General features: G+C 39.2%; 1 protein-coding gene across 1 annotated transcript in view; it reads right to left on the bottom strand.

Annotated features, from left to right (window-relative positions):
- Positions 1-25,271, bottom strand: part of NCKAP5 (NCK associated protein 5) — a 195,031-nt gene that overhangs the window by 64,652 nt on the left and 105,108 nt on the right. The window contains exons 6-7 of the mRNA XM_063400949.1: positions 22,169-22,207; positions 16,813-16,932 (exon numbers count right to left, since the gene is read on the bottom strand). Of these exons, the coding sequence (XP_063257019.1) occupies positions 16,813-16,932; positions 22,169-22,207 (159 nt within the window). The remainder of the gene's footprint in view (positions 1-16,812; positions 16,933-22,168; positions 22,208-25,271) is intronic.

Genomic DNA, 25,271 nt, shown 5'->3' on the forward strand with positions numbered 1-25,271 from the left:
AAGAGGCATAAACCAGAAACAATTTTTGATCAGAGATCAGTCACAGCCCAGCTGGAAACAGCTCAGGGTTCTGGGGTCCCTCCCCATGGCTCAGTGACCAGAGGGGCTGGGCTGTCTTTGAGTCACCTTTGCCACTGCTAAACTCAGTGACTCTATAAAACTGCAGTACCAAAGGCAAATCAGCAGACTAAAATGATTAACAAAGAAGGAAAGTGTGTTCTCAAGTTGTATAATGTGATTATATTTCTGTATCAAATGAGATAATCACATTGGGAATATTCCTCCCCACACATATGCAAATAAACTAACAGAGGTGGTCAGCATGATGAGTAGCATTAACAAACAGCATAATAAAGTTTGAGGTCATTAATTAAATATAATCACACAGCTCTGAAGCAAGTCATCCAATTACAAAAGAAAAGCATAATAAAAATGTTTCTCTTTCATTTATTTTTCTTTTTCCTTCTCCATTGTCTAATTAAAGAATGGGGAAAACTCTAGTATTTGTTAAAAAACTCATTAATGATGCATTTAAATCAAGCAACAGATTGTGCTAAGTCTCTTCATTCTGATTTCTTCTCAGATACACAAAATGTACTGTGTCCTTTATGGTTATTTTCAGATGACAGTCACATAACTAGATCAAGGAGTGCCTTGAAAATGGTACAGTGTTAAAATCACTGTTGTTGCTATCACGACACAGCTCAACAAAAGGCTGCACTGCACAGAATGACTTCTACAGAAGAGATCACATCACCTTAAATTAATATTTAAATATGGAACTGAGGAGTTGCAACTAGAAATCCAAGTGGTCTGCCCCATTTGTTGTGCCATATACAATGATAGGGGGAAAATGAGAAAGAGGTGCTGGGGGGCACCTGGACCCCTGTGGGAACAGGAAAGCATCAGGATCACTGGGCTGCAGACCTGAAAATCCATTTGGAACTGAACACAGCATGGGCTGGGCCAGCTTCCTTGGAAATAACCCTGTACTAAGTACTACAGAGCAGGTGTGGACTAAAAGGTTTGTTAGTTTAACTGGACCCATGTCTGTGCAGAAAGTGGGTGCTGAGAGGCCAGGGCAGAACAGAGGGGACTTCCCTGCAGATTCCTGTGACCAAGAGCAGCAAAGCTCCTCCTTCCCCTGTGGGATTGATGCAGAAAAGGCTGTGCCCGTTGTGGTTCAATGCCAAGATTAACTCCCGTAAGCCACATGAAAAATAAAAACAAAGTAATTGATAATTTAGGTGGAAACCTATTATATCAAGTGCAATAGGAAATACAATTATCTGGCAGGCAGATAACCAATCCATCACCCAGCAGGCCAGTCCCCCCTCCCCCAGCAGCATTCTTATTAAGACTTTCTAGGAAGATAAAAGAAAGCTACTGCCTGCTGGCACAAGGCAATATTACAGAGACTCCCCATACCATTGTGCCTCTTGACTCTATCTCTGTAGAATATCTCTCAGTTCCCATCTCCTTTTTAAACATCTAATGGTCTGCAGCATTGCCAGAACAATTTTCAATGAATTATGCCAAATAGTACACAGCTCTCCAATATTGGATGAGTTAATTGCTATTAAATCAATTGGCTTTGTTTTCCTCACATGAGCCAAAGTCTATCATTCACAGGAAGAAAATTCTCTCTCTAGATACCAAGGAGACATTTTCATCCTGCTGCTGCATGCCAGAGCTGTAAATGTTTGTTTGGTGTGTGTGGCCCTCTCCTGTCTGTGCTGTTTTTCAGGGCATCACAAACCTGAACAGGCACACTCTGGCCTGCTTCCCTCTGCTTCCCAGCCGCTGAAATCGGGCTGGCAGGGAAAACCTTCTCATTTCCATTTCACCATAAAGACAGGAGGGCACAGAAGGAAAAAATAATATTAGGCAAGATATTTGTATATTATCAGTTTATGTAAAAGCATAATCTTTCATTAAACAAAATCTTGATTTTTGTAGTCCTTAGATACATTTCAGAGGGGAGGTTCAGCTGGAGATGAGAACATCCTTCACCTAGCCCACTAAAAGTTACCTAGAATAGAACATGCACTGTTCAAAAAACAAAGTGTGAACTTCTCATCCACTAAATATTCTGGAATTAGGGAGAAAATTAAGTATAGTTAACGAGAAAATAATAAAACTTCCAAAAGTAGAAATCAATTCTGCTTTTAGACAAATAAGATTTTGGAATATATATTCTTTTGACATATGGAAATTCTGCCTTCTAAAGAGAGTAGAACAAGTGGCTGTCGACAAAAACCAGCCAAGTATGAAGCAAAAGTGAAAGCTGCAAGAAGATGCTTCCATTTCTTTAATTCTAATATTCACCAACATAGGAAATATACTTGCAACTGTACACTGTGTACATACAGAAATGCCTGATGTGTTATTGTATGTAATTGATATCACAAAACCAAAAGCATAATAATTATTTTCCGCTCTGGAAGTTCTCTATTTAAAAGAAAATTCAGAATTATTTCCTACTATCCACTTCCTGTAAGCAGAACTTCATGGCTAACACTGTTTGAACTTTGTCGTAAATGAAAACCAGGTCTAGTTAGTGGTATCCTCGCCCATGATAGGGAGGTTGGAAAGAGATGAGCCTTTAGATCACATCCAACACAATTCAGTCCACAACTCCATGAAAATTATTTTTTCTCTTAATGTTGGGCTATGTTTAACCATTTACAGGTTTGGGGCTAAAACTAGAGTGAGAAACTAACACCCTTTGACTGTTTAAAATACTCCTTCCTAAAGAAAAGTAATTAGATGTTCATCACTCAGACCTCTAAAAGCCACAAATAAAGCTCTGCACAGCCAAGAACATCCAATTTCTGCCTGTAAGGCCAATGAACCACATTAAGCCAGTTTTTCTATTTCTCTGTTGCTACAGGTACCATTTCCAACAGACCAAGCTGTTAGTGAAGATATTTGATACTTGACAAAAAGCATGGAACATCCTCCAGCTCAGTCTGGAACAGGCAGAGGAGCTCAGAAGTCTCACACCTTACAACTTTATTTAGTAGGAGCATGTACGTTGTCTTTCACATTTCAAATTCTGTTCTGTCTTAGGGCCTGGAAAATAAACTCCATTTTCTCCATCTGTTGCTGCAAGGGCTCTCAGCAGCTGTTACCACTGGAGATAAATACTGCTTGTATTTAAGGAAATAAGGGTAATACACAGGAATTTAAGGAAAGAGGTAATACACAGTGGGTGAGCCCCAGAGTAACTCTGCCAGTGGTCTGGGCAAACAGTTGGAGACTTTTATTGATCCTACCAACAGCTCCTTAAAACACAGGAAGCAATCACAAACATGCAGAATTGCTCCGTGGTGATAGGACGACGTGTTCTACATAAGTGAATATTAAAGGATTAACTTTAAAATGCATTTCAGTAAGCTAAATGAGTTCTTAGTACAAAAAAAAAAAAAAAAAAAAAAAAAGGAAGTTTCAGCTAGTCCTTAAATTTCAAGTGAAGTGCGTGGATCTAAATTTTCCATTAATCTAATAAAAATACTCCCATGGAAGTTCAAATTTGGCATTTTCCATCTGTTTTTGTTATTTTTCCCTCCAACTAGGCACAATTTTCTGAAAAACCTTTTACAGAAGATGCCAGACTTTAAATCCAACCCTGGTATTAACAGGGGTTTGTCATTCTGCTGGCAAATCCTCTGGGTGAGTTTACTGAGACTAAGGCAACATCCAAGACAAAGTACAAGGGTACCAGAAACTAGAAACATTTGTTTGGAAGATTAGGGTGCTAAAACAACATCAGAAAATCCTGCTAACAAGGCAATTCCAGCACAAAAAGTAAAACAAACTTTGATTTGAGTCGGCTGCAGAGTTTCCAAGCTTGCGGCTCTCTATTACTATTGAACCATTCAGAGATGGCAAAACTCAGTGAATTAGACCCAAAGTAACTCCAAAGGCTGGAAAATTCTATTCTAGGGTATAAATTGGGAGGTATTAAGCAGGCATTTGGTGTACAAACATAAATAGCATAATCTCTCTGTATTCTTCAGAGAGTTGACAACATTAATGTAAGGCTAAAATTACTCCTGTTCCAAATCCTTAGGTTTATTAATTTTTATAAACTGCTTTAAATAAAGGTTGCATTGAAAGACACAAAGTAATCCCCTTTGATCCCAGTTTTCACTTTGTATATCTATCAGTGTTTTCAAGCTTTGAGATTCCGAAGTGTTAGTTCTCATTTTAATAGCACTATGGTAGGAGTCAGTAAATATTGCAGTAATATGAAAATGAGCTAATTTAATTTCTAAGGAAAGTGCATGTATAAAGTTCCCTGTGGTTTGTAATTACCGTAAAGTCAACAGTTTACATCAATGACCCAGTAATCAGCTACTCAGAACGTGAATAATTAATGAAAAAATGTTTTCAACGAGCTTGCAAATGGAAGACTCCTTGGAGTACGGTGAAACAGCCGTGCTGTGAGAATAGTGATGTGCAGGAGCCGAGCTTTTATTAAGCACATATTTGCATTTTGTCTCTTATTTTTCTAAATGCCTTCCCATTGATCTAACACTGGTTACTGTGTCAACTCCACTGTGCTAAATGAGGACCAGCACCACAGAGGTGCTGTGAGTTATGGCAACACCAAAGAGTGAAGGGCACACCCTGCACATCCTGGTCCCTGCTGCTGTCACACTGCCCACTAACAAAACCATTTATTTTGTTTTTAACACTTCAGCGTTGGCAGAAAGAGTCTAGGAAACAACTCTGTACTGAAGTCCTGCAACAAGGAAGAATTATCCCATTAATCTTTTCTGGCATTCCCCACACATGCTATCTATGCTTCAGCAGTAAAAAAGCAGGCTGCTTTTTATTATTTCACTGTATTTAGGAAATGCTTTACTATAAAAATACAGGAGAAAAGTCTTACTTCTGCAACAACCATTGCATTCTCAATCTTTATATGATTAAAAGCTACTCATTAATTTCAACCTGCTGCTAAACTTCTCATACAATGACAGCCAGTGACATTCATAACATTGGTCTTTGCCTTTCTGATTCCTACAGTTTAAAATCCATTTTCACATTCACTTTCTGACTATGCCCCAAAATAATCTAAAGGAATTAGGCAGACCTCAGTGAGATCTTCTTATTGACATTTATGTTGATCAATGTTGGCTCTCCTAGAATTGGAATCTACAGATCAATTCCCTTATTAGATTCGTTCTCAATGCTGCCATGATCATTTTATCACAGAAGCTGCTGCCATCAGATGCTGCTTTATCACTTTATAATGGGATAAGCTGAAGCTTTCCTCTGGCATATAGCTGGAAATGATAACTGTCTGAAGTCTAAATATTTCTTTCACAGATTTTAAAAAATATCTAATTAAATGCACAGGTCTGTTTTTAAAACTATTTTCAACTGAGTTTACCTAAGCAGCAATAATTTTTGTCCACAAGAAGATTCCAGCTCTCAAGGTGTTAAACAAACCCCAGTGCTAACACTGGAGACTGCCTTATTAATCACTTTCTTCTTGCTGAGCCTACGAGCCAGATGACAGAAGAAAAGAGGCTCAGAATGAAGATATGACAGAGAAATCAAAATGGTCTCAGGAACAGTAGAGTTTTATATGGACACACAAACACACGTGCAAACACTCCAAAATAGCATGCACAATACATACACAAGGTTTGTCACAAGTGTTTTATCTGGTTTGGAAAATATGCAGGGAGGTAGTATTTTTAGTGAGAGTGGTGTTACAGCTCCTGTTGATAGAGGAGTTCATCACATTAATTTAAATCTCCAGTAAAATAAATTAGCTTTTTTATTGCCAGGTTGAACTACAGGGCTATGATTGTTATGTATTGCTACAATCTAACTCTTAATGGCATTTTAGCCCTGTGGTGGTCAAACAGAAACCATTTCAAACCTTCTAAAGGCTATTAAAACATGTGCAGATGTCTGGAAAATGAATACTATTATCTAACACTAACCTTTTGCCTGTAGGAGGAAAAGGAGAGAGAAGGCTCAGGGAAGATGTTTTAGATCAATACATGGCAACTCAGGAGGGCAAGCTCCGTTTCACAGGGAAGTTCATTGGCTGTGAACAGGGGATTCAAGTGAGCAGACACATCCTTGTTTGGATTTCACTGAAATCATTCATTTACTCACAAATAATTTAGAGAGATGGGCAGCGTTTTTGCCATCCTTCCTCACTGCTGCTTCCCAAGGCCCAGCAATCTAGACACTGGAGAGGTTCATTCATTTAAATGACAAGAGCACAGATTTGTCAAGGTTCATGTTAAACAAGCCATATTTTCCTTGCTTCTGCATTATGCATTAAAAAGTCTCTCCATTCCTCCACCCTCTTTTCTTTTTCTTTTTTTTTTTTTTTGTGTGTAATAGTGTTGAAATGTCATGTGGATTTAAAGGAGTTTAAAAGTAGGAGGAGAGTTGCAAGAAATACTTTTACTGTTAGTTTAAGGCTTTTACATACATATTTTCTCTCCAACTCTAATGCATTGTTTTTGTCTCTGACAGAATAATTTTTAATAAGAAGAGACTTTTTTCTTGAATACCTGGATACAAGGTCCTTGATTCTATTCCTTTTCCTCAAAGCACTTACTTAAAAATATGATTTAGAAAGAATAAGTGGGTAGATTCCAAGCTGGTAGGAATTATTGGCTTCACTTGTATTGAAATGAATTTTTGTCAGGACCGGAGTTACTCCATAGGCTTCCCAAACTTCTGCTTTTCAGAAATAAAACTTCTAGAGGGTCATAAGTGTGGGTCATAAGAATATTTCATTCTTGAAAGTCCCAAATCTGACCACAGGACCTCCAGATGGCACTTCAAGTTCTTCAGGGTTTACCCTGACACACCAGAATCACAGGGCTGGTGTAGGACACAGCACAGCTCCGGACACCTGGTGATCTCAATAAGCATCTCAGATCCTGGCTGTGACCTTCTGGAATTCCACCAATCCCCTCTGGAGCGATGAGAAACCGTGGCAGGATCTCCCCACCAGCCTGGCCAGGTGAGGCTGGAGCACAGGTGAGGAGGGAGAGCTGGTGAGGTACCAGCAAGGAGAGGGCACGGATGGCCTGAGGACACAGGCCTGCACTGCACCTCCCTCCTGTGAACACCAGGAGATGGAAAATGAGAAACGCCAGGCACTGCTCCCAGCCCAAGCTGTGCTCTGCAAGGAAAGGCACCATCGCCTCCAAGCATTATTTAGGACCTGAACTGGCCTTGGGAGGGCTAGGGCTAGGCCTGGCATGGAAAAATCCCCTCTCCCACCCTGCAGCCAGAGGCAGCCTGGCCCAGGTTGGGACTTTTACTCTGTCTCATGGCTGAGAGCTGCAAACCCTCTCAGCAGCTGCCTCTGTGCCAACCAGCTCCTGACTGGGAACCTGTGCCCTGTGAACTGATGCTTTTTCCTCTGTGGATAAAAGCAGGGCTTAGAATACAGGATGTATTATGTAGGAATTTCAAAAGGGAGCAGCTCCCATTTTGGCAGTAGCCAGACTTTTAGAAGAGCTCAGCACAATGCCTGAACACTTGGAAGTCTGGTCTCATGTGAATGAAGGACCTGAGGACCTAAATGAAAGGTTAAATCCATTTGTTATTCCCCCAGGAACGAGTGCCAGGCGAAGACTAGTGACAGGGCAGAGAGTACTCATATTTCTAATTACTGTCAAGATCTCCTAGGGATGATTTAGTCAAATAAATCTAAGTGAGCCTCTAAAACACAATGCTAATCTCTGGTTCATGCTCACACTTGCACTATCCATAATTCATAATAATTGTGTCTAGACCTGTGTCTGTGCCTGCATCTACTGTACGGGAAAGGTACACAAGGCTTATTTAGAAAAAAAACAGTTAACAGTAAGTAACAGAAACTTTAAAAAAAAAAAGATTGAGCATTCTTGCTTTTAAAATATAACTGAATATAAAAATTTAGGATCACAACACTACAAAATTAAGTAGCTCATTTCTGAAATTGTATACCAGAAAGATGAGATGCAGAGTGGGAGTATAGCTGAGATTTTCAAAGCACTGCTATTAATTCATGATGCCATTACTTTGGCAGTCTGTTTCCCATACTTCTAATGCAGTAAGATGGAGTTTAATTCATGATGTTGAAGATGCCCTTGTGATGCACACAGGACACAGACAAATCTCTGCCCCTTGTGCACCCAGACATCTCCTAGTGACTAATGGAACACAGCCTGCCCACATCTAGAGAAAGGAAGGAGTGGGAATGCAGTCTAAAAGTGCTAAAAACACAGGAAAACTCAAGGCTGTCAATATCACTTTGTTAAAGATTTAATGACAAAGGTAACTTTTCCCTTCAGCTCGTCCTTATCAAGAGATACCCAGATGGTAATTTAAGAGTTAAGGCACTAATGGACTCTTCAGTTTCACTGAGCACCTCGTGCTGATTTTATCTTGCAATACACTATTTCACATTCTCAGCGAAGTCAACAGAGATTTAGTCAATAGTGCCACGGCCTTTGGATGAGAATTTGAATCTTACCAGTATCCAAACTATCATTAAAGATGATAGGTCATTTGGGAAACAAAGGAGAGCATTAGTAAAATTCAATACTAAAAGATGAGGTTGGTTCCGTAGGTGTTTTATGATTCACTATGAGTAACATTTTATTCAAATTATCAACCCTTTCTTCCATGTGCAGCATCTGTAAGAATATACAAAAATATAAAGTGTATCACAGGAAAATTAGTTTTTTCCCATAACAGATGGCAACAGAAAATACCTATTGAGTAATCTTATGTGCTTCAACTCTTAGCATAATGTTAGTTTGTTTCATTTGATGGCATGTGTAATTTTACATTACCAGCAATTCACACTGGCCTGATACAATCTGAACAGTTTAAATGTTATGAAGCAGAGCACTTACTGGCACACCTATTTCTCAGTAAAAGAGCCATGATTCTGTATTGCTTCACATCTTCAAAGTGCCACTGCACTTAAATAACAGTAACAAAACCACAGTAATAAAGTAAAATATAAATGAGCTATTGGGTGTAATAACAGATTAAATTAATCCTTTATCCATTATTTATTTCATGTATGCTTTTGCATAGTTATCCATTCTTTAAATCTCAAAGTTTTAGGAAAATAAAAATGAACTATATACTTAGCTCCATTAGCGCAATAAAAAGAAAATCATAGATCTGTAATAATAAGGGTTATAATTCTGTAGTGCTTTAGAATTTCAATAGATTCCCATTTTACCACAAGGCAGAGTCCTTTAAATCTTTGAATTAATTTTAGACATTCTTTTGGTATTCCATTTGAGAGTCACAGAGTGTGAAATGTGCACCATGATGAGAAAACAATTACCCTGCACACCTGTTGTTTGAGCACACTGCATTTCAACAGCACTTGCAGTGGCTGCTGTTTTATTCCTCTGTGAAACCCAAAATGAGGGAGGCTTTAAAAGCTGACCTGATGACATGAACTTGCACTTTTATATGTAAAACGTGGCTTGTAGGTACCACATCACACCCTGTGATAACATTAGTACAAATCCATGCTGATTTTTGCTATCAGAATGTCCACGAGAAAGATTTTTTCCATTTAGAAAGGAAATCTGAATGAGTGACTCTTGACTTAAATCCAACAACTATATATTAAAATAAATAAATTGCAAACTGCAAAACCAGAAATGTATCAGACAACACATGGATGTGTTGGCCACACAAAATATAAACACATGAGTAACTCAGAGTTTTCAGTAAGTTCACAACCACTCTCTAAGCAGCCTCGGTGCTTACACTTGACCATTTATGCAGGGATTCACATGGAAAGTTGCTAATAAATCTTGTTAATATATCCAACAAACAGAACAGGCTGAAAGTGCAGCCACAATTTAAGCTTTGCTGTAGGTTAAATATAACTGCATGGAATAAAAAAGCATGTCTTTTTAATGTTTATTCCAAGTGTGAAGCACAGGGCAGGTTTGAAAAGGAATATAGCAATATTCTTTCTCATTGTGGAATTCCTTTTTAAAATTTATTCTCATATGGAATATACAAAATAAAGGAAAAAAAACATGAACAATATTCTTGTACTTAATTACTCTGTCCACATACTTGCTTAGGGTTTCAAATGCCATATTGGATTCCTGCCATCATGTGGATCATCACTGATAATAAAAATCTATGCATAGAATAAAGAAAAATTGTTGGTTCACTCAGTGTCAGCTGCTTATTTTTCTTTGTCTAAAAATTGGCAGTAAAATCTCACTTTTGTTGTCCAGGCCTGTCACATCAGTACAGCCCCACCATTCTCCTGACACAGGCTTACTCTGAAATACTCTCTTTGCTCTTGAATAATGCCTCTACATTTCTTCAAAAGTTAAAAATTATTGCTCTCCTCAGTCAAAATCATTCATAAATACTTCACCAAGGAACACTTGTGGCTTTCCTGAAGATTATTTGCTCATTTGATTTGCTAGTTTTGCTATCACTGTAGCAATTTATTTTCATCAGGATAATGGAAATGGCTCATTTTTAGACTTGGTAGCTGAAATTTATCTATTTAAAACTGCATCACAGAATATCATGTTTGTGCTGATGTGGAAAACCTTTCAGTGGTTTTCTGTGGAACTTCTCCAGGCTAGTTAAAATACTTGGACAGAGGAATGCTGAGCAGCTGGGGGTAATTTTCTCTTAAAAGCATTATCATTCTCATCAGAACTACATGCCCTGGGAGCTTAAGTTAATGTTTTGATTTTGTTTGAGAGCAAATCGGTGAGAATTGAATTGCTGAAATAAGGGACAACAGTCTGACAAGCAGGTAAATCACCAAAACACAAATTACTGATGGAGCAAGCCTATCAGGTTGGCTGATCTGAGTCCCTGATAATAAAATACTGTCCTCCACTGACCCTCTCACCGTGCTTTGCTGCAGTTTGATCTGTTGTGAGGATCTTGCCCTACCTCTCCTCTCATTCCACCATCTCTAACAAACATTTTTGTGTTCCTTTTTCAGCCTGCCTGTGTGGGAGCTCCTTCAAGGGAGCTGCATATCAGATACATCACCAAATTCTTCAGGTACTGTGCTGCTGTTGTGCATTCAAAAAAACAAAAAAGAAACCATACGGCTTAGAGAGATTAGGTGGAGTTTCTCCAGAAGGAGATGTTTCCTTTCCTTCCCTCATCACTGGTTTTTTTGGTCACCCATTCATCTAACCAATTGTCTCTCCTAAATATTTTATCTCTGTAATATTTCTTCAGCATACATTTGGAGCTGCAAACAGGACACTAATAAATATGGTTTATAATGTATTATTACACTTTGATGATTTAAGTTGAGATGAAATACAGACTTTGAAAGTTTTGTATTTCTGTCTTCCCAGATATTATTGGTGAGTGAGGGCACGGAACAAATAGTAAGTAGATATCAGTTTACTGAAATAATGCAAGATTATTAAACAATGACATCACCATCCTCACATGAAGAATGTTCTTTAATTTATTCTTAAAGGTCTCAAAAAGCCTGAGTATTCCATACTACATCACTGTCCTGATTCCTGATATACAGAAGCATTCTTGTCATTTCTCATGGCTACAGGCTGGAGGCTCATGAAGCCCCTGGGGCAGGATCCTGCTGATGGTAACTGTGCACTTTGGTAGCCTTGACCTGGAGGAGTCAATCCAGCAGGGCTACGGCCTCAAGGCTTTTGAGAACCATTAATAGACTAAAATCCACTCTTAAACTTCTTAAAAGGGGTTCTACTAGCAGTGGAATTCTTGGATAAAGGCAATGTACTAGTTTAAATTTAACATATCTCAAACCTGCTTTACATTTATATAATCACCTTCTCTCTTATTACAGCCCTAGAGAATGTCTTAACTTGCAAGCAGTATTCAATTACTGCTGAAGAAATTAGCAGATCTGGAATTAATTTCTCCTTCAAGCCACCAGTCCTGATTTCTGAGCAAGGAAATATTCACTACAGATGCTGCCACACCTTATTTATATTTATATGTTTACAGAGGAGAAAAGGACAGAGTTTCTTCTGGAGCTGGAACTTTCCTGCAGATTTGCAGACAGGAGTGCCTGACAATCTGATGCATACAGAGGAATAAATGTGAAGTAAGCAAATAAGCAGGTAAGCTGTAGGACTTTCACAACTTTAAATACAATTTGCTGATTTGGTATCAAGTCTGCCTGCTCCCTCGAGAGCCTGCAGGCACCTGACTTCTGTGAGAAGGAAATTCTACTGCTGCTGGGCATGTAACAATCCACTTACTGAAATGTACTCTGGAACGCTGACAAGCTGCTCCCTAACAGTGTGTGACCATCTTTGGGTTTAATTCCAAACCCTCAAACACCTCCTCTCTGAAACACCTAAAAATTACACAGATCTATTGCTGTAAAGCAGTGCAGCTTCACTCTTAACCTCCTGTGTTCAGACTTCATCATGTCTGACGATGCCTGCACCAGAGGTCAGGCTCTGAGCCCAGGCATTCCATCTCCTTTTGGCAGCTCTCAGGGCATTCAGGTGCCCTCTTCTTCTTCCCATACATAATAATAATGTACATAATAAGGTCGTGGGGGCAATTTACCCCTTCCTGCTCAGTTGTGCAGCTCTTTCCATCCTCCAAATGTGGGGCCACACTCTGTCTTGGACATCAGGGCAGAGCTGTCAGGGTGTTAAAAGGGCTCACACCAATGCAGTCATCACAAAGTAATTATTATTGAATTGCCCACCTGAGAATTCAACACTCTGTGCTGTAGAATTTTAGGCAAAATTTTAGATGGAAAATTAAATAGTGTGGATGGTAAATGAGTAATAAATGTAAGTAATTTAGCCAGGGAAACACAAGGAGAAAATAGATGCTTCAGGAGACCTCCCTGTTTGCTCCTGGGGTTGATAAAGTAGAATTTTTTATGATGGAAATAAAATTGCAATGAAAATATAGTTTAAGATCAGGGATATTGTAAATCTTATGATTAGAAATATTATCTTATACTTTCCCAACTATAAAAATTTTATTACTTATTTAATCAAATAAATCAACTGAATAAATTCTGCTACTTGCCACTTTTTTATCCCTTTTCACAGAAAAATCCTGCATGTTTTATAAAAAAATCCTATGACAACAACTTTCTGGGTGTGAAGTGAAACAGGACTTCTCTCATGGGAACAATTCATCTAGGAAACATCTTGAATTTATGTAAACAGAGCTGTATAATATGAAAAAAAATTGAAGGGATATTTATAAGAAGGCAACCCCTGATCCCTGTCTCATCCCTTCAGCATCTTCCTGTACATCACTTCCACAGATTTCTCTCTTCTAATCAGTTTTCCTCTTCTCAGTTTTAAATCTTTGACTGTTATCCCCAACTCTTTGTCCCACTTGCAGATGAAGCACAAGGTGGGTCACTAACTTGGAGTTCCTGGGTTTCTTTCCTCTTGCTATGACAGGCAGAATTTAATATCTTTTTAACAACCACATTAACAGAGGAAAATGAAGGCTGCCTGGGCAGAAGCCACTCTTTTGTGCTAGGTTTTAACTATAGCTATTGCTCTTTCTCAGATGGTGCCGACACAAAACACTTTTGCAAGGCTTCATCATTAAAAAAAAAAAAGCTGTTTCAGAGAGATTTCCTGAATATTATAAAATAACAATAATGGAAAAAAAAAAAGGTAATCAGCCTTCTCCTTATTTATCTATTCTAGTACTGCCTCTGTAAATCACACACTTCAGCTACCAAGAATGTCCCCAGAAAGAGAGAGCAGCTCTTAAACCTGTCTACAATATCAGAGGTGAAGAGATAAAAGCCTGAATTTTCTTTTTAGCCTCCTAAAATTTTGCACCAGAGACTGCATTACTTATATTTCATGACACAGCACCTGTGTCACTCCCTGCAGGCAGTAAGCACACCAGAATTCCCGGTGGCAAAGAACCCACATGGTAACACACACGATCACAGTATCTCACCAGAAATTCCTTCAAAAACACTGTTAGGCACTTCAGCTTCATCAGCACTTACACTTTTGGTAAATGCATGAAAAAGTAACACTTTAAACACCATTTCTACAGTGCAAGATTCCTGAGGCAGTCATGAAAACCACACCACGTGAATTTAATTTTTTTTTAAATTGGTAGCAAAATGAGTGTTTCTTTTGAAGAGTGTGAGAAGTAGGAGCAAAACCAACACAGTGCAATTGGGATGGTGTGCTGGCCAGTACTCTGCAGTCAAATTCAAAACACTTGTACATTCACTGGAAAAAAATGGGAATGAACTGATATCTAAGACATATAAATGTATTATTGGCTTGCAATAATACACACAAAAACCTATGGCAATGGTGAAATCTACAATTACCTTTACTTTTTTTTAAAAAAAAGAAATCAATATTTCTGTTGAAATTTGAGAAGTCAAAATGTTTACAGATTAAAAATAAGCTTAGTCTGTAACACAAGAGTCTTCTAATGTCAAATATGGAATAATTTTATGATAATATACAATGAAATCACAGAGGTTTATATGCAGAAAAAGTAGCTAACATTAATTATTTTTATCATGTGCCCTCTACCACGGCCTTCTTCAAAATCTGTAGTTTTACTGAGTGTGGCTACTCCTAGGATGAGGTCAGCATTAAATAAAATTGAACTATATTGTATCAGAGAGCACAGAAAAGGTGAAAATGCCCCATGCCCCACCCCCAGTTAGCAGAATTTACCCTTTCCCTTGACTGGGGTCACAATCTAACAGGAATGTCCTTAAGCACATATTTTTAACTTCTCTGTAGAGTGACACATTTAAACCAATATTTACCTCCTGCTCTAAATCTGGGCTCTGTGCACTTCCAAGAAGACACAATGCAAACTGTTCTTTCATTTTATGCAGGCACACAACAGTATTTGCTCAATTTCAGTCCTAAGAAAACATCCTTCCTCAGATGTTGCATGTGAGGCTGCAAGATCACAGACTACACACCATTTATTCCAGTCTAGAGTATAATTAGAGGATAATTAAAATTCTGGAAACTCACAGATTTCCTGTTTTGTTTGGTTTGGATTTTTTTTTAAGGACATATGAAGTGTTTTAACAGAAGTTCTTCCTTTCCTAATGTACACTGCAACTTTTCTCTGCTTTTTTTTCACCTAGTGGGTTAAAACCTATTGATAGCAGCAAATTTTGCTCCAGGGAGATCTGGACTTTCTGAATGAACTTAATTCCCTTTTGTCCTCAGCCAATAATGACAAATCAAGTGAAAAGGGAGGAAAAAAATCTGTGTACATTAGTTCCTGTCAAACTGTGCAAGAACAATGATGTAAAATAGTTTGAATTCGCCAGGAAAATGTGTTAGATCATTTGGTTCTTTCTTCCACCTGGTGCAGGTTCATCCCTTTCAACTTTTTTCAGAGCTGCTGCACAATCCAGTTTCAAGGATCTCAAGGCAAAGTGTTGATCCCACTTTTCAGATGCTATCTAACACTTCTGTAGCATTCCCAGAATAACCTGGTTTTATTGCTGCCACACAAGGAATTGGGGATAGGAACTGCATCTGTAATAATGAATGTGACTTCTGTGCAGTCTAACCCCAAGCTGACATCAGCTGCAGTCAGACACTTTGGAAACAGAAAAAAAAGAAAAAGCTACCCCAAACCAGGAGAAGGAGCAGTAGATGAAGCTGTCAAAAGCAGAAGTGAGCAATGAAGAACTGTGGTGGATGTGTCAAAACTGTGAATGGATAAAGATAAATCAGTCCTCTGTACAGGGTCTGTGAAGGATGAACTGGGAAAGGAAGCAGGGCACAAGGGACAAGAAAGCAGAACAGAGGAGGTCCTGACCCAGCAACACAAAAATCAACACAAAACCAAGAGACAGAACAAGAACCTGAGGAAAACTCAAGAACCCAGATCCCTGTGATGGTGACCTGTGCTTTAGAGTTCCTCAGTAAGATTCTCTTGCCTTTAACATCAGCTGTGAACAGACCATTTCTGCAGAAAACCCAGCCCACCCTGAGCAGGGTCAGCGGCCCTCAGCTGTTGGACAGCAACGCAAGGGCCAAGTCTTCCTCTGAGTTACAGACACAGAGCAGTGAGGGTTCAAGCTACACATTTAATATCACTTAGCTGATGTCCTGCAAAGTTCTAATTAGTCCTCATTTGCTGTTCTCCTAGCTCATGGGCTGATTTGGTGGAACTTCTGCACAGCAATTCTACTTCTCCAAAAGGATGACAAAGTGATGGGTTCATTCACAATAACAGACATTGCCAAATGAAGAAGGAACCTGACACATCTCAGTATTCCAGAATGGCAAATGAGGAAGACGTGGGTCACTTGCTTTCTCAGCTGTATCCTCCCATAAAACATTGGCAAAAAAAAAACCACCCTAAGCCTGTGAAGATGTACTTAAACCCTTGCAAGTAAGCTGAAACCAGGACAGTATCACATATGGCAAAAGTTAAATAAATGGGCTGTCTTCTCACAGGAAATTGCACTGTTCACCATCAAGCAGGATGTTAAGGAATACGAGCTTCTCCCCTGCAGAGGGATAATGAACCCGTATCATTCCATTTATCATAGGGAAGAATCACCCAGAAAAGTAACTCACTCTGCAGGTGTGCTCCTCTCTCCAGATCTGCACACAGTATCTGAGCTCGCTGGCACACATTCTCAGTTTCAATGGGATCACAGTACAGATAACAGATATTTTCTAATATATTAAATCTATCAACTGTCATTTCCCACTTACTGACACAGCCTTGAAAATAAGAGAAGCATTTTATAATTTTCAGAAATACAAAGCTCAGGGCCTGCTTCCTGCAAAGGCCATTTCCTACCTGAAGGAGGAGGTCAGAAGCTGGTTTGACTTTCTGCTGGAAAAGCACACTTAAAGTTCGATTCTGTTGTTCCAGATCAAAAACTCTCATTTTCAGCTTTATACATTCCTCCCTCAGACCCTGCAGCACAAGGGAAAATATTAAGATTAGAAAGCAGGTAACAGAAGCATGTAAAAAGCTCTAATGTCAGATACTAAGAAGAAATAAACACACAACTTTTAAATTAGTATAAATCGGAAAAATGCGCTACTTCATTTTCTCTGGTTGTTTGATCATCCATTATAACATGAAAGGAAATCTTATAATGACAAACAGCAGCTTCCTGGTGCCTCCTTTCAGAGTTTTCTGTTAGCATAAAAATGACTTTGCTAGCAATGTGTTCCATTTTGCAGCTGCCAAAAAGCATAAAGCAGCAATTAATATATGAATATTGTAATAAGCATGAGCGAAGTAAAATACATAAGATATACTAAACCAGGCAGAAGCTCAAAGTGGCACTGTGCCTTCAAGGTACTCCTCTGAAGTTTGAGCCCTTCCTTGCCTTTTTTGGAACAACCAAATCAGCCCTGCTGTGCCTGATGTGGGTGGGTGGGCTGTGTCTCCCCTGACACCCCGGGACGTGGCCAGCTGGGCAAGAAGGCCAGTGGCAGCCTGGCTGTGTGGAAATGGAGTGGCCAGCAGGACCAGGGCAGGGATTTTCCCTCTGACTGGGCACTGGTGGGGTCACACCTCAAGGGCTGTGTCCAGTTCTGGGCCCCTCACTGAAGAAAGACACTGAGGGGCTGGAGTGAGTGCAGGAAAGGACAATGGAGCTGGGGAAGGAAGGGGCTGGGGCACAAATCTGGTGAGGAGCAGCTGAGGGAGCTTAGCCTGGGAAAAAAAGCAGCTCTTTTCACTCTCTACAACTCCCTCAAAGGATGTTCCAGCCAGATGGGTCTCTCCTCCCAAGCAGCAACTGATAGGAGAAGAGGAAATGGCCTCTGGAATGGCCTCCAGGAGAGCTTTACGTTGAATATTAGGAAAAAATTCTTATGGAAAGGCTTGTCAAGCATTGGAACAGGTGGTGGAGTCATCATCCTGGAGGGATTTAAAAGCTGTGTAGAAGTGGCACCTGGGGACATGGTTTGGTGGGCTTGGCAGCACTGGGTCAATGGTTGGACTCAATGATCTTAAAGGTCCTCTCCAATACAAGCAACTCTATGATTCTATCAAAAAGATTTAAAATTGGCCATTAGAAGCAGAGGGGGAATGCAAAACCGGTCAAGCTAATAATGTTTTCAGATACAGCTAATTATCCATCCATCCATCCATCCATCCATCCATCCATCCATCCATCCATCCATCCATCCATCTCTGTCCATCTATCTTCAGTGTAAAACCTGCTTTTCCTGGTGACCTGAAGGAACACAGGATTCTGTCAGAGAGAGGATTTTGGAGACAGTGCAGAATCTGAACTGAGCTTTTCAGCAGATTTGTACAGCTGCCCATTTTGAGGTAAGAGAGCTTCACAAACCAGGAAAGGTAGTCTCCTAATAAAGACTACGTGTAAAAATAATAAGCTGCAGCCATATCTCAGTTGGGTTTCTTTTTTTTTTTTTTTTTTTTTTTTTTTTCCGTTTACATCTCCAAAATACTTACCCTTATTTAAATTTAGGACATTTGCTGCCCTGTGGTATTGCCTAGCTCATATTACTTTCCACCATATGAAGGTGCAGAAACAGGCCTCAGCACCCCCATATGCTGTCCTGTCAATGCCATTAACAGCATGATGACCTGGCCTGATGAGAAAACAACTCAGAGGGGGAAATTATACTCAAATATAGCTTAAATTCTTGCCTGCAGTTGCTCTAATCTCTGCTGTAACCAGCACTGAGGTTATAAGAGGTGAACACACAATAAAATATGTTCATCTTGAGACTCCCAAAAACCTGTAAACATCTTTTTATGCATATGTATCAGATTTTATGAATACTGGATGAATGCAGTTATTTTCTCCTGATGGTTTTATAGCATTTGTTTTAGGTGGCTGTCAAGTGGCTGTTCAGTTGAAATTGCAAGAGCTTTCCAACACGACCCTCAAAAAATCTTGAGGCTGATGATTTCTAAAGCCCTGAAGCTTTGTTTCCTGTCAGTGAGACCTCTTATCCCTGGTCTTGCACAAGGCAATCTCTATTAGGAATAGAGATTACAAGCATCAAGACCCATCATTATCTGTCTTTCACAAATCAGAGAATTTAAAACTTAGCCTTGGCTGTTACAACAGTGCTTAACATTTCAAGACTACTAAGGGCACTGAACAGGAAAAATGATTCACAGAAACTAACAGTGTAGAAAAAAATTAAACCTTAGCAAGGCCTCTGCCCAAAACCTTCCTATCTTACAGTTTTAAAGCCATAAGATTTATGTTTCAAACTTTAGAATTTCTGTAAAAAAGTGAAATATAAGATAGTAGATTACCCACCCAGATGCTATAAACCGTGCCAGTGGTAATGCCACACATAGCCCAGAGGAGAAATGAGGCACATAAAGGTAGCAGTATTCTGGTAAAATAAGGTCTGAGTTTAGAAACTTGAAGTCCTAAAATTACCAATTAATACAACTATCAAATGTCTGAAGCATATAATTCCTCTCCTGTGGGCAAAACAATGAGCTATTAAAGCAGCAATCTCCCAAATATTTAAAGTGCTCCTAGGGTTTCAGTACAGTGATATCTGAGCATCTCTGCAGTCTTGCTTTATCTCTTCAGCGAGCACGAGATTCACTCTTCTCCAAAATGGGATCCAATGACCTCAGCAGAGGTTCCAGAAAAACACTGCTCTCCCTCTGGACAGGCTTCTTTCTGCTTTAATTAACACTTAACTCACTTCTTTTGTAATATTAAATTGATGGAAATGGAGAAATAGCTTTCATACGGAACCCAGAGTAAAAAGAGTAATCTCCTGAATACACTCCTATGGAGGAGACTGCAGTGCAGGAAGTAGATACATAGGTCACAAAATGATTTAATTAAGTGGTTTAGCTCAATTTTCAAACTGCCAATCGAGGTCTTAATGGAAAAAAATTTAAAAATCCAGTTCTCAGCAGTCCAATCAGCTCATGTTATATGAGAAGTCTTTGGGTGGAAGGGGAAAGAATGGATGTTTTCGGTATTATAGCATACAGGTTTGCCTCAGTTAATTTTGTTGGATATCTGACTTCTTAAATTTCCTAGAGGCAAAATTTTCTATTAGTAAGTGGTAGAAAATCCATAGAATTTTGCTACATAAAATTGTGAAATTATGCTGCGTGGCTAACTCAGCACAAATTCAATTTAATGTAGTTTCTCCAGTCACATCAAAAAAAAAAGTCTCTCATGGTAGAGAAATTCTATATGTATTGTAACAAATTACATACTTGAAAAGTGAACGTTTAAGACTGTAATTCCATTTCAAGGATTCAGTGACATTGATAAATCACTCAAGCTTTGCTCACTCAATTTGTGTCACCAGGATCTCTCAGTGGGATCGCAGTCTTTGCACATCCCGGCAAGTACACAGCGCTTTATTCGTCACATTACAGCCTGTACTTAATTTAAGCGAAAATTAGTCCTTGAGGGATGGTTTCAAATTCACAGCAAAGCCCACACAGTGTGTGCTGCTGTGCAGAATCACTCTTCTCCCTTTTGTGAAGGCTCCCAGCTCTTCTTCACGTCTTGCTCTGCTCCAGAGGTGTGTTATCTCTCTGTGGCATGACTGACTCTGCCTCACTGCTCAGCTGCACGATGGGAGATTTATCTGTTTACCAGCCACTATTTGGGCTCTGATATCTACCCTTTTGGGACTGCAAAAGTGAGGAGTGCAATTTCCTCTTTATTGTACACTATTGTGTTCCTGTCTTTTCTTATAAAAGGACTTGTATGAACGGTGTCAGGAGCACCATAGCAGTTAATTTTCATTAGCATTTAGAAAAGTACCCTCTTTCCTCTTTCTATGGATATTAAATTAGCTGTTATTACTCAGTAATAGGTAAGCAGCTGTTAAATCCCATCAACCCTAAGTAAATCACTTTATTAAATGTATTTGGATCTGTTTTTATTGTATCCTTAGGAACTCCTTGGTTCCTATGGGTTTGGAGGGATTAATTACTGAGGAAGCACATAGTCATCAAAATGTCTGACACCTTTGCAAAGGAAATCAGGAAGCTCCTCTCTCCATTTGAGAAAAATCAAAATATTCCCAAACTAGACATTAATATACTGAGATTAACCCTCTGGTGAGTATTGCATCCCATATGGTTTTATAACACAAAATGTGCATGAGGTTTTTGTGTATATTAACATGAGAAAATACCTCCATTTCCATTTAAACTGTACTGAAACACCTATTTGGGATTTTTTTAGAAAATACCTCCAATTATATTTCTAGCAGGTGTCACAGGAACAGCTCTGCAGTCCTCTGATGATGCACAGACCCTATTCCTACGTGTAAACAGAGAAGAAACACAGCACAGAGAGCACCAGGGCAAACTCCCCTGGATGTCGTGGCTTGCACAAATCACCTCTGAGCTGCAACACCTCCAGCTGCTGGAAGGCAGCATCCCCCTTCCAGAGCAAAAACCTTTGTTGTGCATCTAAAAATCATGGGATGAGGAATGATGCTTTCAACCCTGCCTGTCCCCTCTTTCCCCACTCCTCCCTTTGCAGGGAGTCTTCTGAATGATGTCCATAAAGGGAGCCAGCTTCAAAAACTATTTGCATCTAGAACACTTTTGTGCATGTGGCAAGAGTTTTTTTGATGATTTTAACTTGGTGTTTCTTGCTGCATTTTAAGAACATTATTGCTTGTCCTGTCATGAAGTGCAGACAAAACAGTTTATATTCTCCTCTCTCTGCTTTAAAAGACTGCATTTATGCCTCTTTCCGAATCATTTTTTTAAAACTAAATGATCCAAAGCATTTTAATAATGCCACATCCATCAAGTGGTCTAGACCTCACAAAGGACCATTCCATGAATATTGAAATGCTCATAGCTTCTTGTTATAGAACTTTATATTTTGTTTGTCTTTCCCTCTTTCTCCCCCTGACAAAATGAAATCACAGAATCGTGTTTAACTCAAAAACCACTTCAGAAAACCAGAACTCCAGGCATGACTTGATGCAGAACAGATCTCTGTAGAAGCCACAGTTGATCTTTTCATTGTTCCAGGTTTGCAATTATCCTACACGTATTTTTCTTGTGCAGTAGTTCCCCTGCTTACTGAATGTGTGAACACAGTTTAAAAATGTCTACTCTTTAAGAATATATATGTATCTCTCAAATAAACAAGGAATATCTGCAAGCTTTAAGTTACACTGAAAATACCCAAATCACAACTTACCTTTTGAGTAAGTAGAGCCTGAACAACCTGATTAGCTACCTGAAAAAAAAAAGGTAAACAAATTTACATATGTTAGCATGTTTGTATGCATAAGAATACCTCCTTCTGTGGCCTGTCCTGGTTTCAGCTAGGGCAGGGTTGATTTCCTCTCAGTACCTGTTACAGTGCTGTGTTTGGATTCAGAATGACAATGGTGTTGATAACACACTGATGTTTTGGTTTTTTGCTAGGTTGTGTTTATCCTAAGTCAAGGACCTTTTCTTAACCTTGTTTCATGCTCTGCCAGTGAGGATGTTCACAAAGGAAACTGGGAGGGAGCATTGCTGGGACAGGTGACCTGAACTGGCCAAAGGGAAATTCCACACCACAGAATGTCATGTCATATAAACTAGGGGGGTTGCCAGGAAGGAAGCTTTTCTTATCTCAACATACAAGTTTTATGCTGATTCTCCACCTGCTCAGATCTACTGGATTTGAGCAAATGGCTGTGTGGTGTTTCATCTCCATCTGGGCTAAAAACCACGACAGTCCTTTTTTGGCACCCAGTGTGGGGCCCAAAGGGTTAAGGACAGACCTGACCAGAGGGAGTTAAAAGATTTTTATAAACATTCACTGCATTGGTTTCACAGTTATCCGTGGCTTTACACTCCACTTTCCATCTGCAACCACTACCATTTCTAGCATTTTCCTTATTTATTAGTATTTTAATCGGATAATACCAGTAAGAACACATGAAATTCACATCAACTACTTCTGTGCTAGTCCTCATTATAAGCAAATGTGCACTGTAGCAATTGCAGTGTGGCATGAGGGGCATTTGGTTAACTTCTGTCATCTCTTCTTTGCAGCAGATTGAACTTTCACAGTTGTACATGCAGCTGGTGTGCATCAGCACGGATCGACTGCATTCACCAGAGCAGATTTTACCAGCCAAGGATGGAGGCCTGAATGTTTTCATGAAGTTTAATTGTTTCTTGATTAAGTATTGACAAAATGGTACATCTATCATGACAAGCAGAAACCATAAAGTGCCACAGAAAATTAAAAGTACCTACTGTCATCGAAATGTGGTTGGAAGGCATTCACCCCACACAGCATAATTGACTTGAACGAGATTACACACCATTGATTAGAAGAACTATATAGTCAACAGGGAATTTTTGAAGTTATTTATTTTATACATCCTTCCTAATTTATATTTACCAGCAAGGATAGGGGCAGTGAGGTGGAAGAAGGAGGGACAGAAAGACTGAGGTAAAATTTTTTTGTTGATGCTGCCTAATTTGAAGGCCCAACACCATGTAGCACATCTACCACACAATGTGATGCCTTATCCTTTTGCTCCTGCATTTAGGCAGAGCAAGTAGAGAGGTCTCTCTTAGAAAAAAGAGATTTTTGATTTGGTTTTGGTATACAGAAATTACAGTAAAATTTATGCAGGTATCACTAAATAATCTGCATTGATTCTTGTTACTCTTGGCAAAAAATAAAACCCCCACCACCACTGATGTAAACTCGGGAGCAAAGAGCTGCAGCAGCTAATTCACTTCTGTAAATAATTTACTTCTGCTAGATACAAAAACTACATTTGATTCATACTCATAAAATTGCCTGGTATCAAATTATTTTTCCAGACTGGCCCCTAACTCCAGGCAGCCTGTGGAACAACGCTGCGGAAGAATCGCTCCGTACATGATTTAACAGCAGACACAGCCTAATATTAGAACAGTAATAAGCAACAGGAGTAAACATGCTAGGGTTCTGAAAGCCCATGTGCCTTGCCCTGCAGGCTCCCAGGCTCTCCATCCCACACTGCTCCTCCTGGCAGGTTCTTTAAGGTCTGTTTGCTCTACCTGAAAATTGAACAAACCCGAGCGAATACATTATTTCTTTACTTTCTGACACAGAGTTACTTTAGCAAGGAAGAACTAAAAAGGTTCTTTGAAGTGTGCACTAGTCACTCACCACAGCATAGCCTACAAAATGACTCCTACAGCTTTACATATTGTACAGAGGAGTGTAAATGGCATAATATTCCACACGGGAAAGAAACTGAACCTGCTGATGCATATATGACAAATTTTCCAGCTTTTGAGTGAAGAGAGGTATCTAAATGGAAGTACCTGCCAGTGATTCATGGCCCCCATGGAACTCAATAAGAAAGATATGCAACCAGGTTCTTTAGAAAAATGTGGCTGGTTTTTTTTCTATTATCTAGCAACTTGGCAAACTGTGTTGTTATTACTATTCAAGATTCTCAGGTCTGTATTTTTGGTATTCAGCAGGAACAGAGGTGGGAAGCCTTCAGTGAAATGTTCTGCAGTTCCTAAAATTAATTTAGCACTCAATAAGTGGAATCATAGCCAAATGTTTGCATTTCAAATGAGGTTGCCATTCTACTCCTACAGCATATGGAAATAAGCTGCTAAACTCAACAATCTACTTCATTTTAACTTGCAGGTATCAGGAGACACCATGGATGTGAATGAACAACATGAACCAGCTCCACAAAACTGATAGTCACAACTACCAAAAACTGTGGAAACTGAGATCACTGAAGGCAGAGGAATTGACTTCTGAGATGCAGAAAATGTGAAAATGTGAAGTTCCCACTTATATGAGGCATAACTCTGGCTCAATCCCAGTAAAAAGCAGGCTGTAAAATCACTTGACCTGTGATAACTGCAGTTAATCAAGGTGAAACAAGGAACAGAAAGAGCTGGCTGGTTCCTGGGTTTGCTGTTCTGCAGAAGGTGACACTCCTTGCTTTCACACTGTCTGCCTTTCCCCTGAACTTAATAGCCAAGATCTCTGGTGATGCTTCCTTTTCTGGATTGTAATAAAAGAGATAAAAGATCCAGCTTCACTCTTTCCTTAGGAAATTATGTTTACAAATATATGTCATAAAGTGGTATTAATAGAAAAGGTATAAAAGAATGAATCAAAGAAAGGAGACCCTAATGCAACATCTGTTATGCCTTTTACAAGTACTGAGAGTTTACACAGCTGCCTTTAATGTATGATTCCATATGCACCAAGATATTTCAAGTGTACTAAAATAAAAGATTTATCTTTTATTCAAATCTTAAAAACAGAATGCCTT

The sequence above is a fragment of the Prinia subflava genome, chromosome 6 (genome assembly GCF_021018805.1).
Source record: "Prinia subflava isolate CZ2003 ecotype Zambia chromosome 6, Cam_Psub_1.2, whole genome shotgun sequence".
Taxonomy (NCBI): domain Eukaryota; kingdom Metazoa; phylum Chordata; class Aves; order Passeriformes; family Cisticolidae; genus Prinia; species Prinia subflava.